General features: G+C 45.0%; 1 protein-coding gene across 1 annotated transcript; it reads left to right on the top strand.

Annotated features, from left to right (window-relative positions):
- Positions 1-1,791: 1,791 nt before the first annotated feature.
- Positions 1,792-16,198, top strand: LOC309406840 (annexin A8-like protein 1; the record flags this gene model as incomplete). Its single annotated transcript, XM_082002185.1, has 12 exons — positions 1,792-1,812; positions 5,962-6,052; positions 6,315-6,409; positions 7,627-7,740; positions 8,594-8,684; positions 9,317-9,396; positions 10,016-10,075; positions 10,607-10,700; positions 12,520-12,615; positions 12,862-12,920; positions 13,793-13,915; positions 16,142-16,198. The coding sequence occupies 12 exons, from the start codon at positions 1,792-1,794 to the stop codon at positions 16,196-16,198; spliced, it is 981 nt and encodes a 326-aa protein (XP_081858311.1).
- Between the last annotated feature and the right edge of the window lie 2,388 nt (positions 16,199-18,586).

Raw genomic sequence — 18,586 nt, 5'->3', positions numbered from 1 at the left:
TAGCTCATGCTGGCAAAAACGACTGCTTAGGCTTTCTCCCATTTTCAGTCTGGTTTGGTTTCTGCTCTGCTCAGTGACCTACAGCTGTTTGTTTTAAGTCTGCAATTTTCTGTCTAGCAGGGCTGCTTTGTCCTTGGAGTCCTCAAGAAAGCTGACCTCTAAGGCAAGCTGACCCAGTCAAATCCCAACGCAGGGAAAAGGCACATGTAACCAGCCAGGCACAGCCTTGGGATCCAGCAAAAGCAAATCCACCCTGCTTGTGAATCCACCTTCCCTCCAGGAGGAGGGGGAGTGAAGGACCACTCATGAGCTCTCCTTGCTGTGTGCTGTTGATGAACCTGCCTCTCAAACGTGGCTAGACGCTAAGGCAGTGCAGATCCTATCGACATGCTTATTCCAAGGGCAATGCCTCCTCCTTCACAACTTGTCCTGACCATATAATGGATGTGTTTGAGGCTGGAGCAGCTGACACAGCTTGTTCTCTTGGGAATGGCCAGGGCAGCTTCCCAGGCCATCGGGGACCCTGCTGGGTTAAATGAAATAGCAGTGTGTGGGAAGGAAATGAGAAGCCCAGAGTTTGGTGTTTACCCAGTGTCCCATGTGGGTTTGTAAACGTGAGAGGGGACAAAGCTCCTATATAGCAAGGGTTAAGATATAGCTGGTGGGAACGTTTCCATCAGGGCAGCTTTCCATTTAAAATAAATAAATAAATGCTGGCATGGGTGGATTCTGACAAAAGTCTAGACAGGAAAATATTGCTACAACCCTAAGATATCAGCTGATTTCACAGAAACATTTCTCCAAATTAAAGCACTAAGAGCTGTTCAGCTCTTTTTAAAACAAATGCAAAAAGCAAAAAAAAAAAAAAAGTATCACACTTCACTCCTAAGCCTTAATATGTTACAGTAGCTAGTGCAAGCCCTGTGACAACTGATATTGCTGAAAGTTGTTAGCCTTAAATGTAGTGGTCCTATGTTAGCCTAGAGATGCTTCTTGGCTCATGCCATGCAAGTCTAGGTATGGGATGGGGGGGGACCTCCCAAGTCTCTGTACAGTCTGTTGCTTTATTGAGCTTTACTGTAAGATGTAGGACGTGTGGTGTGTGGCTGTGCTTGTTGTGTGTTTTTCATCTGTTTCGTTTTTAAATAAGTTTTTTTTGAAGAAAGGGAGGTAGAGGAGGGTTTGTTAAGTTCCTAGGGTCCTGTTTTGCTGTGTTCCAGATTGGTAGAAGTAGAAAGAGTTTGTAGTAACGAGTGAGTGCCTTATTCCATTGTAGCAGAACTCACCGAGTCTTAGTGGAGTTTTATGCTGAGAAATTACCTGGTTGTAATTTGCATGTTGTGTTGGTGCCAGAGGCCAAAATGTTAGCAAGGAAGGGTGTGTGGGGGGAGAAGCAGTGGAAAAATTACAATGAGCTTTAGTCAACAGGGTTGAATGTAGGGCTTCTGACAAGGGAAGCCTGGTTTATTAAGCAACTTGATCGCTCCCTGTGAGATCATATGTGAAAACAGGTTGAGCCATGTCTGAGGGCGTTTCCCCACAGAATTTGTAGATAAAGGTGGTTTATACCTGTGTGTTCCCAGCACAGAGAGAGCAGTTACATTCTGCAGCTTCCAGAGGGAATAAGCCTCCTGAGGAGTACAGTTATTCCAATTTTCTTGTGGTAAGTTTATTGAAAGTAATTTTTCTTTCTTTCTTTCTCCCCCTACACCTTTCAAATCTCAGTTTCCCTAACCGTGATGCATGTGGTTTTCTTCACCAACAGACCCAGGTATCACTGCTGAGACTGCAATGGCATGGTGGAGGGCCTGGGTAAGTAGAGGAAATACTGAAGTAAGACATCTTGATTTATAAGTTGCATCAGGCACTGTGTGGAAATGAAATGGTTCCCTTTAAAAAGCAGCCAGACCTATTTACTGATTTTTCTGACTATAAAATAGTTTTCAGCACTTCCAAAACCTTGATTAAGGAAGGTGTTAACATGATTGCTGGCTTTAAGAAAAGCAGACTCTCCCTGGTCCCTCAGTTGAGTGGTGCGGGGGTGTTTGTGTGCCTTTGTACATGGTGAGACTGTAGTGGGGAGCAGCAAAGTAACGAAGGTCTGCATTAAACCTGAGAGCTGTGGGCTCTTCATCTGCTCCCTTCTCTTCTGGCAGCGAGTTCAGGGCACTGGTTTGTCCCCGGTTGTGCTGGCAGGCTGTGGTCACAGAGAGAGATGTGGTCAAGCCACAGTTGTCTCTTTCCTCGGTGGGTTTTTAATATCGCAGTGACGATGTGGACTTGGACACCCTGCCTGTCTGCTAGGAGCCAGAAATGCTGTCTATGTTCTCTTCCACACTCGTGTGGCTTTGGGAGGAATGTGGCAGGATGGGGGATGCTCGTGGGCTGTGCTGAGGCAGCCTCTAGGGCACGGCTCGCGCCCGGCGGCAGGCAGCTCTGGCGATGCGCGTAGCTCCATCGCCATCGAAGGCTAAGGAGAGAGCTGCCGATGTGGAAGGCCAGATTTACCCCTGGACCTTATCTCCACATACCTACAAGCCAAGGCCTAGAAGAGACCTGCTGGAGACATGCAATGGAGGAATACTGGTAGAGTCATCGTCTTTCCCAGCACAGTCCCCTGCCCGGCACCACTGCCTGTAGTGCACAGGGTTTCTCTTGACTGCTTTTGTGTCTTTGGAAAGATTTCTGTCCCCCCTCTGCCTTCTTGTGAAGAAGGCTTCGTGTTTCAGCAGCTTGTGCAAGGGGTGAGCTGAGCAGGGGCCCTCAAAAGGACCCCTGCTGCCACGTGCCACCGAAGGTGCCCGTGAAGCATCGGAGAGCTGTCGTGCAGCGAATTCTATTACCTCAGGTTCAATATATCATCAAGGAATGAGAAACCACTTTGCACAGACACAACCATTTTTCAGGTTCTCAGTTACAATTTTGCAACCCAAGGGTGGGAACTGGAGAAACAAAACCAAAATGAAACACCTTGGGGGTTGGGGAATACCAAGCTAATTCCTACTTTCCTTCAGATAAACTTCAGGTCGGCAACTTTCCTGATCTCAAAACATATCATGATCCCCCCCGCCACCCCCGAAAGATTAAAATTGTTATCTTCCTTTCCGTTGATCTCCCTCTGCCTCCCTAGTTCCTTTTGGAAGTTTAGTACAGTAAAACGGACTTTTTCCAAAGCTTGGAGTAGTTCTGACTTTAATGTTTCCCTTTCTGCTGATCTGTTCCACCCCACTCCCCCCAGGCTGGAAATCTTTTGAAAACTTAGAGTGAGAAAAGGAGAAGGAGAAAAGCCCTTGAAAGCTCCAGCGATCTCTTACCTGTTGGTGTTGTAAGGGGTGGAGACAGACGAGGAGAGGACAAAGGGTGGATGGTAGAAAATTGCTTTGGAGTTCAAAAGCGAGCAGAATGAAAAAATGTGAAACTTCTTCAGAAACATTCCACTGAAAAAAAACCAGTAACTCCACCTGCCACCAAATCCCAGCTTTTCAATAAACTACTGTTTAGGTTTGAAAATATTTTGGTAGGAAAACTTTTAATTCCCTTCCCCCTTGTTTATAGGTAAAACTTTCCAGAGCATCAGCTGGAAGGTACACTGATTCCATTGCTTTCATGCCGATTATTCATCTTCGCGTGATGTAAGTGTTACACAGATGCCTTGAGGAGTTTCAGTTGGGTAACTGTAGGATCAATTTGTCTGGGAAAAAAGACCACACTGAACAGGGTTACTCTGGAAACCTGTTGTGATTGTACCTGTGCTGGAACAACTAAATACATGGAGAATGAGGCGTATGAGTGAGTCATGAGTGTGCTATCTGAGCCAGGATGGGCTGTAAATGTTTATTGGAATTAGTACCAAAAAAAAGGACTATTGTTTAAAGTTGTTTCCGCTGTTGCCAAATGAAAGCTCAGCTTTGCACTCCCTCTTTCTCTGAGTCACCGGGCACGGGTCCAGAGTGTTTGTTTCACATCAGCCCTTGTATGAAGCTAGAGGACTGTGCATCTTTTTCAGAGCAGAATCAGATGGTTGAGTGTAACCTGCTTTCCAAGGCAGTTGGGATGGTGCTGGCTGACTTCACAGGGGAGCAGAAAAGGACCTCTTGCAATGGTCCTACCAGCTCAGCCAAACCTCCTGTTCCATACTGATGATAAACCTTTGGGGGTGGCAATGCTTTAGTCTCTCATTGCTCTTTCTGCAGTGACAGCTCTACCACAGCCTTAAATTTGCTGCTCAGCAGTCATTGGGATTCAAAGCTGTATCTAATGAGAAGTTCCCTGTAGACACGGTCTGCTCTGCAGCTGCTCTCCGCTGGGATCAGGGTGTGGTAGCACAAGAGTCTGTCTCTGTGCTGGCTCTAAAGCAAACTTCTGCAAACCAAAGACCTTTTCCAGATCTTCCTGACTGATGAACATACTGCCTCTCTTGATACTCGTCCTTGCCTCTTGCTTGCTTGTCACTGCTCCCGGAGCTTGGCTGGCAAAGGGCCAGCATGCAAATATGTACCCGCTATATCTACCGGTAAAGCGCTCAACAAGGACACCTGAGCTGGCTTGCCCGGAGCCAGCCTGAGCATCTGTGCAGCACAGTGTGGGTATGCTTCAGCTATGGCACTAGGCTAGACCTGGCATTTGTTGACAGGCACTCCTGAGCACACAGCAATTAATCTTCCAGCCTCTCATTAAAAACCAGGAATAGAAGTCCTGAAGGGAATTTCTGCAAGATTTTCTACCTGGCAAGGATCACTTGAAGGCTTTTTCTCTGGGGAGGACTTTGACGAGACTCTAGGAGAAGAGGATCAGAGCCATCTTTAGCATAGGAGATAAGAGCAAAAGGGATTTATACCATAGCAAATCTGCTGTGTGGCACTTGGTGGTCCATGTTATACCAGTCAGATGGCACCAACCATAGCGATTCCTTACGATCTATAAGCTCTGATTTGAAGGTGCTTTTTACCTGACTCTGAGGCCACCCTCATTGAAAATCAATCAACTCATACAGATACCGTTAGTTCAATATCAACCACATCCCTGCAAGTAAATTTATGAGAATATAGTAGTTTCCTGGGGTGACTTAAATCCCACTGCTGCTAAGGAAAAGAAAATTCCGTCAATTATTGAAATAAGGAGGTGATGACTGTCTATGACTAACCACTCATGTACTTCCCTGTTGATAGGACCTTATTGTTAGACATGCGCCAATATATTCAAGCCAGTCCCTTGACTAACAGCTTTTGTTAAATTCAAGCTCTTAAGCCTGAGTTCTGGTTGATGGCTCCACTACCTTGTGGTGACTGGAATAAGTCTCAGTGTGTCTATCTGCCCTGGTCCCCTGGCACTGGTCCCTTAAGGGTCTGTCTGGAGGCTTCCTGTGTAGTCGGCCCTTGGTTCAGGGGAGAACATCAAACCTGCACTTCTCCAAATGGATCTCTTCCTTCAAAGTAGTCTCTTGGCCCAGATCCTTCCAGCAGAGATACTTCCTTCCCACAGGACAATAAAGCTGCTACCTAGAAAAATGATCCGTGAGAGCATAACTATTCTGTGAAATCAAAAACCTATGGATAAAAACTACCCTGCATCAAACCACCAGCAAACGCAGTTCCTATAGCATATAATACGATGGCATACATGTTATGAAGTATTGTATTTAAAGAATAAGAATGAATATGAATAAATGTGAGTAAGTCTAGCCTACTCAGCTTTTTCTACCAGACTGCCTGCACCTACTGACTGTTGCAGCACTGTCAGTCATGCTTTGCACAGGAGCTGAAGGCTGGTAGAGGCAGGTGGAGGCAGGAAACTTGTGTTCTCTTCGGACCTTTGCTGAGACACTTTCAACCAATGCCTCCACTCTTCTGTGCCTTCCCCCTGTGTAGGCAATGAATGATATTAATTTACTTTCCAGAATACTTTTTCTTCAGCTGATGAAAAGCAGTGGTGAAAAGTCCCATATTTTTCTTCTTCTTTCAGAGTGAAGCAGAGGGCAAGTCTGTGACAGGTGCTTTAAACTTTGACCCTACACCTGATGCTCAGACTCTGTACAAGGCCATGAAGGGGCTTGGTGAGTTGACTTCAACCACATCTGTAAATTCTATATTCTACTTATAATTGCCCAGTTGAAAGCCATTCCTTAAGAAAATTGCAGACATACCATTTTTTAATGTGCAAAATTAAAAGTTGAAGTTTCCTTGATACATACTTAGAATTGTACATTATGAAGGCAATGAACTAGTGAGGGTTATCTGAATACTTGAATTGAGATTTTGGACTAGTCTCAACTTATTCTATGCACTGTGTTTATGGCTTATTGTTGCTCTCCGCAGGGACTGATGAACAAGCTATAATTGATGTCCTAACCAAGAGGAGCAATGTGCAGCGTCAACAGATTGCCAAATCCTTCAAAGGACAGTTTGGAAAGGTCCTTCCAAAACAAAGCCATATTCAGTCACTGTTTCACTGCATGCAGGCTGTAGGAAATGGGCGTACAGTTCATCCTGCAAGCATCATGTAAACAATATGCAGGTCTTCTGCAAATAAGTAGTTTAATATTTATTTATAAGGCCTGGGGTAGATGCGTGAAATTAATTTTTGGTTGGAAATACTGGTTTTCCCACAAAGGATGTTTTTTGGTTTGTTTTAAATGCATTTTGACCAGAAATATTTTTTTTAAATCTATTTTAACTTAGTGTAACTTCTTACAGCTTTCAAAGCTATAACAAAACCTGATACTTTTCTGCATGTCATTTTGAATAAAACATTGGTTTGGGGCCCTTTTAAATGCCAAAGAAAGTTCAATTTAAAGATTTATTCAATTTCATTTGTTTGGAAATTCTGAAAATGAAGACAAACTGGGGTTATTGACAACCATGTTTTCCTGTGGCTATCTTTCTGTCTTTGATAAAATCATACATTTATTGGGAAAACCTTTCCACCAGCCCTACTCTGGAGCCAGTTGTCTGAGAGTCACAGTTAAAGAGGGGGAAAGAAGGAAACGTATTGGGAAAGAGCAACACAGGCTCTTGGGTCAGCACAGAAGCAGGAGTCTCAATGACCCTTGCTGGAAAGGGGACTGCCGTGCAAGGGCCGAAGAAAGGGAAGCAAATGGCAGGTGGGTGTATGGCAGTATGGGACGATGAACAGAGTGCTTGCATCCCGCTAAAACAGCGTGAGTCGTACCCTAAAAACCCGCATTATAGCGAAAGGAAGGTCTGACGTCTGCCTTCACACAGGCTGCATGTTTGATTCTGCAAAAGTCCTGGGTGCATGTGTGTATGCAGGCGTTGGGAATCGGCCCTGTCTGAAGATACATCCCTTGCTCGGTTCAAGGCCTTCAGCTGCCTGGTTCTGCTCACTGCGTAAAGCAGGGCGGAGGAAGATTTTTATCTTCTTTACTCTGCTGCAGAATTAATTAGTACCTGGGAGAAGCTTGAGTAACGGGAAAACAGGGAATGTGGAAGGACCTAGACAAATCCTGTTTTGGAGTTAGGTGCCTTTTTCAGTCCCAGGACCTTTTCTAATAAACCATCAACACAATACTGTCATTCAGCTTCGTTGCTGTAGGCCACAGAGATGGAAACAGCACTGGGCAGTAAAGAGATACTCTGAGGCTCTAACTGTGTGGTACATGTTTAACAGGATCTGATTGAAAGCCTGAGATCTGAACTGAGTGGCAACTTTGAGAGGCTCATTGTAGCTCTCATGTACTCCCCATTCAAGTATGATGCCAAGGAGCTCCACGATGCCATGAAGGTAAGCGAATTGCATGCTGATATTTAAGTAGTAGCATGGATCCAGTGTTAATTTCCTATAACCGTGCTTATTAACGCAAGCGATAAGTAACTGGACTGCTACGTGATTAAGTTTGTTATTAGCAGTAGCCTATGAGGAATAGTCAATTGTGCTATCAATGCATATCTGGGGGAAAAGGCTGCTTTAATATTTAGAGGTGTATGAGAGTTTCTGTACTTACATGTCTCAGAGTCTGGGGAAGGCAATGGCAAAACTAAACTCAGCTTTGGCAAGGAATGAACATCTACAGATGACAATTTTCAGTTAAACATCTCTTTGCTGATTTCCATAGTGCGTCTTATGAATGGAGCTTAATGACCTTGGGCCAAAGCTACTGCCCTGATGCCACCTGAGACTTGAAACCTTTAAGAAATCAAGGTGGGGTAGTGTGAGGGCCAGGCTGGGTTTGGCTGGGATCCTACCTATTGATACAGTATCTTTTCAAGTTTCAGATGCAGAGAGGTCTATTAAAATGGTATAAAGATGGACTGACAAGGCAAGCATTGGTCTCCCCACATCCCTCTAACATTGTCTGTCATCAAAGACCCAGATACAGAAATGCGTTGCAGAAGTGCAGGGTTATATAAAATCATCCTTTACGAATTAGGTATCTCGGTAAAAGAAACCATGTTCAAACCAAATGTGCTTTGTGTCTCCAGCTTTCACCCTGACAGTTTCTCACAGCTCAGCATACAGCCTAACACTTTGCTGCCATCCGACTCCTCACTTGACCATACTTCTCTGGCAATAAATTACAGTCCATGACTAGATGCCTTTCCCCACCTTTATTTCTCCACTATGTTTTCTATTAAAGGGTGTGGGAACAAGTGAAGGTGTTATCATAGAGATCCTGGCATCCCGGACAAAAGCGCAGATCAAAGAGATAATCAAGGCGTACAAAGAAGGTAAAGTGCCTGGGGCTCTGATTTGTGTGGTCAGAGCAATGTGTGGCTGCCTGATTGCACAGCAGGAATGACGTTACCAACTAGCACTGTCAGCAGGAAAATTGGATTTTTAAAAGCAAGAAGGTGCAACAAAACTCTGCTTTCAGCTTGGCAAACAGAACATGGCTATGCTGATAGAATTTGAAAATCCCTTTCTAACTCTCCATACAGCTAGAGGAAAAGGTCAACAAATCACAAATTTGGTTCGGCTTGGCCACACAGGCTATTGTCATAATGCAGACAAAACTATAGCTATGCAGTTGGCTTTTTCTCCCCATCAAATACACTGTAGATGGGAATTTATCAAATACATATTTGTAAATATTTGGTACCTATTTGGTCCCTTAAACTATATCTCTAACATTAGCTCTGTGTTTACGCCTTGGACATCAGTGGAGCTAGTGACTCAGCTGGATGTGAATGCTGTTCTAGGTATCGCTGAAGGTGTGAGTTGATCTCAGCCCTGGCTTTTTTCCCTAATGACCTTCTTGACTAGTGTCAGGCTATTGTGTGTCCTTGGGTGACTGGTAATATCCTGACTGTATCATCAAAATAACAAATACTTCCCTCATCTTTCTCTTTCCCTCGGGTAGAATACGGTTCTGATCTGGAGGAAGACATAAAATCAGAAACAAGTGGCTACTTTGAACAGATTCTGGTTTGCCTTCTTCAGGTAATGCTAGAGAAGAGAAATAAGAATATAAAGATCTTCACTTTTTTTTCTCTTCCTTACTGAAGAAGACATGCAATAGAGGAGGCAAGGCAGCCCTGATCACCAGGTAAACTGCAGAGACAAACAAGTCACTTGAACTGGATCCGTGTTTCATCCTCAGTGTGACTGAAGAGGGGAAACCCCCTCCCTTCATGGCAGTAAGAAAACTGTCAGCTCTGCTGCAGGGAGACACCTCACTTCTTCATATGCTTAAAGCCATTGCACTCTACAAGGGTCTTAGAAAAAATGCCCCTTAACTATGATTCGCCAGTCTTCCACAGTCTGTCCCCTCAATACTAAGTGCATTCGGATGCATTTATCCTATCTCATTTTCTGAATTTTCCTGCCAAACAGCAGAATAACTTAGCAATTTTTTGGCCTCAGTTCATATGACTGATTTCAGTGCCTTTCAGTGAAGGGGTTAGCACTTGTGCTGTCTGAAACATTAGTGCTTGACCACTCTGCAGAAATAGATAGCCCAGAAGGATAATTGATCTTTTCCCAGAGTGTACACTGTGATCCTTATATATGGAAGAATCTTCGCAAGACAAAATGGTTACCTTTCTTTTTCTTCTCACAGGGTGAGAGGGACAATGCCACTCTCTACGTGGACACTGCACTGGCTCTCCAGGATGCAGAGGTACTCTCAAATACCTGTGATAGTGATATGCCTGCCTCCACCTGTCTCGATCTTCAGAGTGCTTCAGTGGGCAGCAGAGCCCTGGTCAGCAGAGGGTTAGAGACACAATAGTTTGGGGAGGAGTCTTCAAGAGAAGCCGCTTGAGGTTCTTCAATTTTGCCTGCACTGCTGAGCCTTGCTGTTCCAAAGAGATGTGATGAGAGCTGTGCTTGTGCTCAGCTGCTTTTGATATGTGAACATATACGGATATGGTGGAGTGGGTCAGCAAAGAATAGGGAAGAAACCTCAAGGATATTGTTGGCTGCTCCGGCTGCTGCAGGAGGGCTGGGCAGAGTGAAGATAGTGGCTGCTCCAATTTGACTAGAAGATACGGTCAAGGCTTTTCGTAATCCATTTTAGGAGAGGCTAGTTCACATAGTGTTTTAGGTTACTCCAAACCCGTTTACCCTAGCAGTTCCTCAAGCCAAACTCTGTTCCTTGACCAGCTGCACACACAGAACATCTCTCTAACAATTGTATGTTAAATTACAGACTCTCTATGCTGCTGGGGAGAAGATACGGGGCACTGACGAGATACAGTTCATCACCATCTTGTGCACAAGGAGTGCCACACACTTGCTGAAAGGTATGGAGCAGAGCCCACGCTCCCAAGCCTCTGAAATGAGAACTCACTCTAACCAAAAAGAAGAGGCAGGGCTATAGATGGGAGAGATGCGTGGTCAGAAGTAAGTACCTGAGTCTATCTCCTAATCCTTGGTCACTCCGTGACCAAAAGCTGCCAGCAGCTTTTGTGAAAACTTATTGAGAGTTAGGGCTGCTGAAAATCAAGTGGCTTATCTAGGAGTCCTTATACAGTGGTGATGGCTGGATGGTATAGCTGTTTTTATACACCCAAGGAGAGAGAGAGTCCCTTTCTAACCAGGTAAGAGCATGCAGTGGACAGACCCATGACTCTGGATGTGGGCTCCTCTGGGGAAAAAATCACCGAAAAAGTAGCTGGTTACTTAGTGCTGGAGAATCACAGAGTGCACCCTGCATTTCTGCCCCAGCTTCTTCTGAGGGCATCAGAGGCTGCTGGGAGGGAAGACACTAACCCAGCTCTAGCTAAGGGAGCCCTCAGCTTCCCACTGCCCTGTGCAGCAGAGACCTGGCCTTGTCATCTCAAGACTTTTGAGGCAGTCCAAGGCTCTGACTAACACCTTTTGTTATATTGGCTAAATCTAAGCGTATCAAGTATTGTGTAAATCAGTGAGACCTCAGCTGACAAATTTAGCTGCTGATAAATTAGGTAGGCCTGAGTTTTTTCCAGCTGAGGTCTTCTGAGGCTGTTTTCTAGGCCCTGGAGCCCAGCTCCCCTTTGTGTTTCAAATGTAATCTCCAAGCATTACTTCGAAAACACACAAAAAAAGTGGTCTCCAGTCTCTGACTGTGTCTGCCTTTAAGAACTGAATTTCAGCTAGTTACTGTCAGGATGCAACCAATCTTTGGAACCTACTGTATCACCAAGCAAGTAATTTCGTCTGTGCTATGGCAGCCTGTAACTGTCTATCTTTAAATCTTGAATGTAATTATTGCAGGTTTCTGTTTGTTTGTTTGTTTGTTTGTTTGTTTGTTTTTAATATGGAGAGTAGGCCTGAGTTGAGAAGGTTGTATCCATCTGTCTATTCTGTGATATTGCCTTTCCCTGAAGTATCTGTGTGTTAATGTTTAGGCATCTGATCTTGAATGCTGAGGAAACATCATTAAAATGTCCATTGCATTACATAGTGGTTTTCCTTCTCTGTTAGTCTGAAAGCTAGAAATCAAAACAGAGATCTATAATTCTGAACCCTGGCGTATCCAGAGTGTATAAGGTGAACAACAAATCTGTTGCTGAGCTTTTGTTAATGTGGGAGTTCAAATATCTTGGAATCTGCACCTGTGTTTTGCTCATCTTTCCTGAGTTGTTTTTTTAAATTGTGGTTGAAATAGTAAGTTTTCCCAAACGGTGTTCATAATTTAAAACTCCAAGGGCCATTAGCGACATAGTCCTAGATTTAATTTGATTTTATTTTGGCTCCTGAAGCTAGTGACATCAACAAACACAAGACCAAATGATAGAGTTGTGCCTAACCTTCTGATGTCTGCTTCATTTCTGTGGTTAAAGACAGTGATAAAGGGTCAGATTTCCACATGAATATGAGGTAACTGAACTTGCATTTTCAAATGAAGGCAGGGAATTCAGACCCATAGATGGGTTGGGTTTTTGTGAACGTTGCCATCCATTTTTGTAGCTGATTTCTGGGTTTGACTAAAGCCTCCTGAAGTTGGTGCAAATGTCGCCATTGCTTTAGCAGGATCAATGTTTTCATATCGCCACACAAATAATAGCTGTAAATATTGGGCACAAAATGCCTGAGCAGTTGCTGGGTAAAAAAAAATGAAGTTCTTTGTGTTTCAAACAGTGTTTGAAGAATACCAGAAACTGGCTGGTAAGAGCATAGAAGACTCTATCAAGAGTGAAACTCATGGTTCACTTGAGGATGCCATGCTGGCTATTGGTAAGAGTGGCTACAATTCCCTTTCTTTGGTCTGAGTCTGCTGCCTTTTCTCCTGCAGCAGTTGACTGTTACGGGATGGATCTACTTTATAAAGGTATCTGGTAGGAAGTAAAGGGTACTTCTTAGGTAAGATAAACTCAGATCCCAGGGGCGCACTGAATTAATGGAAAGCATGTTGAATCTTTGTTACCTGTTGCCCTGACTGGAATTACTATTAATTCTTACTGAGCCTTTTTGTATGCCTAGTGAAATGCACCAGGAATGTCCATTGCTACTTTGCAGAGAGGCTGTACCATGCTTTAAAGGTAAGACTCTTCATTGCAACATACTTGTCTTCATACTGGGCTTGACTTGTAAACCGGCTTCCACCAATTCAAATTAGAAAAGCGAAGGTTTTGGTGAAATCCAGCAAGTTTACTGCTATTGTTGCAAGTAATATCAGAATCCCTTCAAACATCATGGGCAGAAAAGTACCCTTTAAACTTGAGATACCAAGGGAGTCTGGCTTTTCTGACTTAGGAGTCTGCAAGGAGCCCAGTCCCACCTTCCGAACATGGACAAAACTTCTGGAGGATGCTTTTCTAGGCAGTTGATCATGGTGGAGTTTTGCCCATAATGTTAACTTAATGGACTGAACCACAATATTTTCTTCTTAGGAAGCAATTCTCTCAATGGCAATATCAAATGAAAGAATTCCAAATTGGGACACATCAGACATCTGCAGATTGTAACCCTGTAACTCTTAACTGATATGTCAAAGATGTCAGCTCTCCCAACTTTATGGAAAGCTGAGATGAGTGATTATTTTTGTTATTGATGTGGTCTTAATTTTCCTGTCAGTGTTTAAACAATATTGGTTGAATCGAAGTGTTGTATGGGTGGTGCTGCAGGAGGACAATATCTATTCAGTGCCCACTTCCAACTCCGTAGCATGTTTGCTTTTGCATTTGATATGTGCAAAGACTTCCAAAGCACACTTCCATGGTGGGCTTGTGGTATTGACAGTGGCCCCTGCGAGGGGGCTGGGGGCTGGCCCTCTGGAAGGAGAAGCAGATGTGCTGCAGAACATGTGCCAAGCAATGTTTGAAAGCTCTCTCCTCCTGTCCTGGACCAGTTTGCAACAGCTTATTCTTTGAACACCCACTAACATCACAGACTGACATATCTGTTATTCCAGGGGGCTGGCACCCATGATGGAACTCTTATAAGGGTGATTGTTTCTCGAAGTGAAGTTGACTTAAATCTTATAAAGGTTGAATTCAAGCATATTGCAGGAAAGTCTCTCTCCAGTATGATTCTGGTAAGCAGCATCTTGCTATGATGATTCTTAGCCATCATATACATTCCTAACCTGTCTGGCACTGTGGGTTGTTTCCATGGTTGTTTTCAGTAAAAATGTCATTTCTGCTAGGATCACAGATTTCCTTCATTAGGCCTTTTAAAAATCAGCTCCTTGAGAGCCATATATGCCCAAAAGGTGAGGTAGATTGTATGCTCTATAAGTGACTTGGGCAAAGCTGAGTGGTGCGGTTGACATGCCTGAGGGACGGGATGCCATCCAGAGGGACCTGGACAAGCTCAAGAATTGGTCCCACATGAACCTCATGAGGTTCAACAAGGCCAAGTACAGGGTCCTGCAGTCAGAGCAACTCCTGGTATCAATACAGGGTGGATGATGAAGGGATTGAGACCAGCCCTGCCGAGAAGGACTTGGGGCTACTGGTGCATGAAAAGCTGGACGTGAGCCAGCAATGTGCGCTCACAGCTCCGAAGGCCAGCTGTACTCTGGGCTGCATCAAAAGAAGCGTGGCCAGCAGGTCGAAGGAGGTGATTCTGCCCCTCTACTCTGCTCTGGTGAGACCCCACCTGGAGTCCTGCATCCAGCTGTGGAGCCCTCAGCACAGGAAAGACATGGACCTGTTGGAGTGGGTCCAGAGGAGGCCACTAAAATGAGAGGGATGAAGCACCTCTCCTGTGAGGACAGGCTGAGAGAGTTGGGGTTGTTCAGCCTGGAGAAGAGAAGGCTCCATGGAGACCTTATTGCAGCCTGCCAGTACTTAAAGGGGGCTTATAAGAAAGATGGGGACAGATTTTTTAGCAGGAGCTGTTGCAATAGGACAAGGGGTAATGGTTTTAAACTAAAAGAGGGTAGATTTAGACTAGATATAAGGAAGAGATTTTTTACAATGAGGGTGCTGAAGCACTGGCACAGGTTTCCCAGAGAGGTGATAGATGCCCCATCCCCGAAAACGTTCCAGGTCAGGTTGGACAGGGCTCTGAGCAACCTGCCTTAGTTGAAGGTGTCCCTGCTCATTGCAGGGGGTTTGGACTAGATGACCTTAAAAGATCCCTTCCAATCCGAACTATTCTATGAAAAAGCCAAACCTGAGGAGAAACTGCTCTAGGTTTTTCATGGATCAGACTCTACCCATGCACTTCATGATCTCCTAGATGAATCTACATTAATTTAATCCTCCCTTTTACATCTTTCCCACAAAGCTGTGCTATTTTCTCCTCTCTATCTCTCTGCTGTCCTTAACTACCTCAAGCCAGTGCCATATAAGTAAAAACTGCTGGGTTTTTTGTTTTCTTTTCTTTTTGTTGTTTGTTTGGGTTTTGTTGGGTTTTGGGGGGTTTGTTTTTGTTTTTTAAACTTATTTATCCCATATGAAGGCCTGGTCTATACTGTGGTGAGATAGGTTTAGAAACTGAACCTTGTCAAAGCTTATGGTAGCTTTTGGGGTTTGAGTCTCAGCTCTGAGTAAATGACCCTCCCGTATTAGGGCTGAAATGCCGGGTTTTTCTATTTGTCCTAAGGACTCTGGCACATTCCTCTCATCCAGTGCAAATGGCACAGAAGCCCTATCCTTAGCAGTCTCCATGGGAAATCTGGTTCTGTAATGAAGGCCCTTTCTTCTAATTGACACTGTCAGTGTCTGTCATGTTGATTAATGATCAGTCTTCAAGGGTCTGTATGGAATATTCATTCCTTCTGGGAATTGGAACTGGCTTTACACCTGTCGTCACAAAATATTCAAAGGGAGCAATTTTTTTTATCTAGTGATATTCTCTGTAGTGCTTCTCTGGATCAAAATGACCGTATTTATGGCTCATTAAAAAAATGTCATGTGTCAGGGCTAACTCTACTGCCCTTTCCCTTCCTGTAGGAGAGCGAATGCTACACAAACACCCAGGGACATAGGATTTGAACACAAGAGGCTTGGTTGCTCTCATTCATGCTGACTTTGTGCAGCTCTGTGGGATGGAGCCATGATTAATTGCTCACCTGGATGCCAAAGAAAAGAATTGAACTTAATACATGTTATTCAGGCAGCAGCTACAAGCCTTATTTCTCCTTTCACTTTTGATGGTGTGTCAGCTGGCAGTAACTCTGAAGTCTGCCTTGCTCTTTCCAAAGTCCTTTTCCTGTGTAGGCATATTCCATGGACTGACAAAGTCAGCACTCAAAGTGTGCAGAGGAACTTCCACACTCACCTTTTCCCCCCCCCCCCCCCACTCTTGTCAGGATGACACCAGTGGCGACTACAAGACAGCCTTGCTGAATCTCTGTGGCAGTGACTGACAAAATTTAGAAGGAAGATGCTGAAATGGATACAGAGGGAAGATCAACAGTGAACAAGGCTCTGAAAATGTACATGTGGAAAATCTTCTATTGTTCCAAGTGGGGAGAAAAAGAAGGTCAAATTAATGGTCAAGATCTCCAAATCTCGCTGAAGGATGTGGATGCTCATTACACATTAAAAGCTATTCACTTCCCTAATGGTTTTTCAAACGCATGTGCGAGTGTTTCTTTTTTGTTTCATTTCATTCTGTGCAATTTCCCTTGCCTTTTAATGCACTGTGAAGGGTGGCACTTAGACATGAAATTAAAGGGCTTTTTGAGTCACTGAGCCCTCGGTAGGCGTTTCACATGTCTGAACAACCCTGTAAAGCTTGGGCTGTTCTGAAACCTTGCTAATTTCACTAGGACAAGCTGGTACAGTACCAACCACTTAGTGCTAGCAGGGTGGGTCTGGAAGGAGTCCCAGATATTTATGGGGCTTTAAGGCATGGATCAGAATGGAGAATTCAGTCCCAGGGGAGGCTGGTTTAGCAGCCTTATCCGCATAACTTCAGTGGGGACTCCTCAAGGAGCAGGGAAGGGCAAAGCTAAACTCCATGTAAGCATGTGAAAGTTGAAAGCTGTGTGCCTGATTTTCCTTCTTGCTTGTGTGAGTGTCTGCAGGGGCCGACCAGCAAGTTCAGGCTGTGACATCAATGTCAGACTGTGGGGAAATCAAAACTGGGGCAGGTGATTTGTTTTTGGTGAATATAGGATATCCTGCTCTTGGGAGCAGACCAGTTTCTGCTCCTATTTTCACAGTAACTTCACAGAGGTCAGTGGACTCCTTTGGAAATTCACCTCCATCTCCATGACTGCACCTACCACTTGCTGAGTAATGCCCCAGATTTGGACAGTGATACAGAGAGAATAGGATGAAATGTTTTGAGAAGCTCAGGTCTGCCTTGACCAGTGATTCTCCACACTTAAAACAACTCATTTATACGTGTAAATACCAAAAGCCCTTGGGCTCAGAGAAGTAGCTTTTCTGATTGAGTGGGTCAATTTTCTGGCAGAACGGTTGTTCCTCCCTTGCACTGCTGAAATGAGCAGGAACTGGTGCAGTGAGAGTGGTGAACTGAAAAAGTCTTAAGGACTCCAGGACTCAGAGCTGGGGTCAGGGTATCTGCTGGAGAGGAGGAGGTTTCACTCTCCAATCCTTTTAAGTGCTTGTGTTTTCAGTGATATCCCAATTTCTCCCATGGACTAAAATGAGCTGGAGATACATCTCTAAACCGAGCATCAAGGGGAGGTTCTTCACTCATTTTTTTAGGGGATGTGGGACAGCTCTGGGCATCAAAGGACCAGAAATGACATGTGCCTTCTGCTGGCCAGAGGACCCACTTGATTTTTCAGAGCGCCACTTGCTCTCATTGACAGTGATGATCAGCCTCCCCCGGTTTTTTCTCCAGAGCAGGTTCAGGCGCTGATTTCTAGCGAGAGGGGTGCCAGCACCGGGGATGGGATGCCTGCTGCGGAGAAAACCGTGCTTACACCACCATCTTGTGGGTGACAGCCTGCGTGCAGCCCGGCCGGCGGGACTGCGGCGGGGAGCTCACGGACCCAAGCGGGACCCTGCCCGCGTGTCGTGCCCGCCCCCGGAGACCTGTCAGCCGAAGCGGACGGGTTAGGGTTAGGTTAGGGTTAGGGGAGTGAGCCTCCCGGCCGCCCCGCGCAGTGCCCGAACGCCTCGGGCAGAGGCCAGGGCTGCAGCGGGAGAGATGCAGAACAGGCACGGGGTGGGGAGATTTGCTCTCCTTTAAGCAATGCGTGCTTCCCCTCCCAGCTGTCTTAAAATCTGTAATGATGGGGGGCATCTGCTGACTGGGGTCCCCTTCGTGACTTGGAGTTTAGGGACTCTCACCCTGCAGCCACTTAGCTCTGGTGTGGCTAAGAGGCTCTGCAGAAATGCTCTCCTCTGACTAGCTCTGCATGGTGAGGCTTTAGTGACAACACAAGCCATTCCCTCAGTGTTTAGGGTATTATTTAAGAAAGGGCAAATGGGAATTTGTAACTGCCTAAGGGGAGCGTGGATGATTTCTCTGGTTGTACCGTTGGCATTTGCATTTCCTGAGATTGGACAGACAGCGAGTGAGAAATGATCCCAGCAGTGAGGGGCTTAAAATCTGAACAGAAAAAGCCTAGTAAGAGCTCAGCTTCAAAGATATTTTAGTTCAGAGTTGTCTGTTGATTTCACTGAAACTTTTGTGCTTATTATCGTTTGGAGCTCCTGTTACTCAGGCCAGAGGTTGGCTTTTCTCGTCGGCCTGTGCTTAGCACAGTGGGTTAGGATTAGAGTTGTTTCAGTGTGATTGTAGTCCCAATTTATTAATAACAGCTTGGGAGATG

Source organism: Phaethon aethereus (genome assembly GCF_964289735.1).
Source record: "Phaethon aethereus genome assembly, chromosome: 7".
Lineage (NCBI taxonomy): Eukaryota > Metazoa > Chordata > Aves > Phaethontiformes > Phaethontidae > Phaethon > Phaethon aethereus.
The sequence above is the reverse complement of the archived record's forward strand: the minus strand, read 5'-3'. Positions and strand labels throughout refer to the sequence as shown.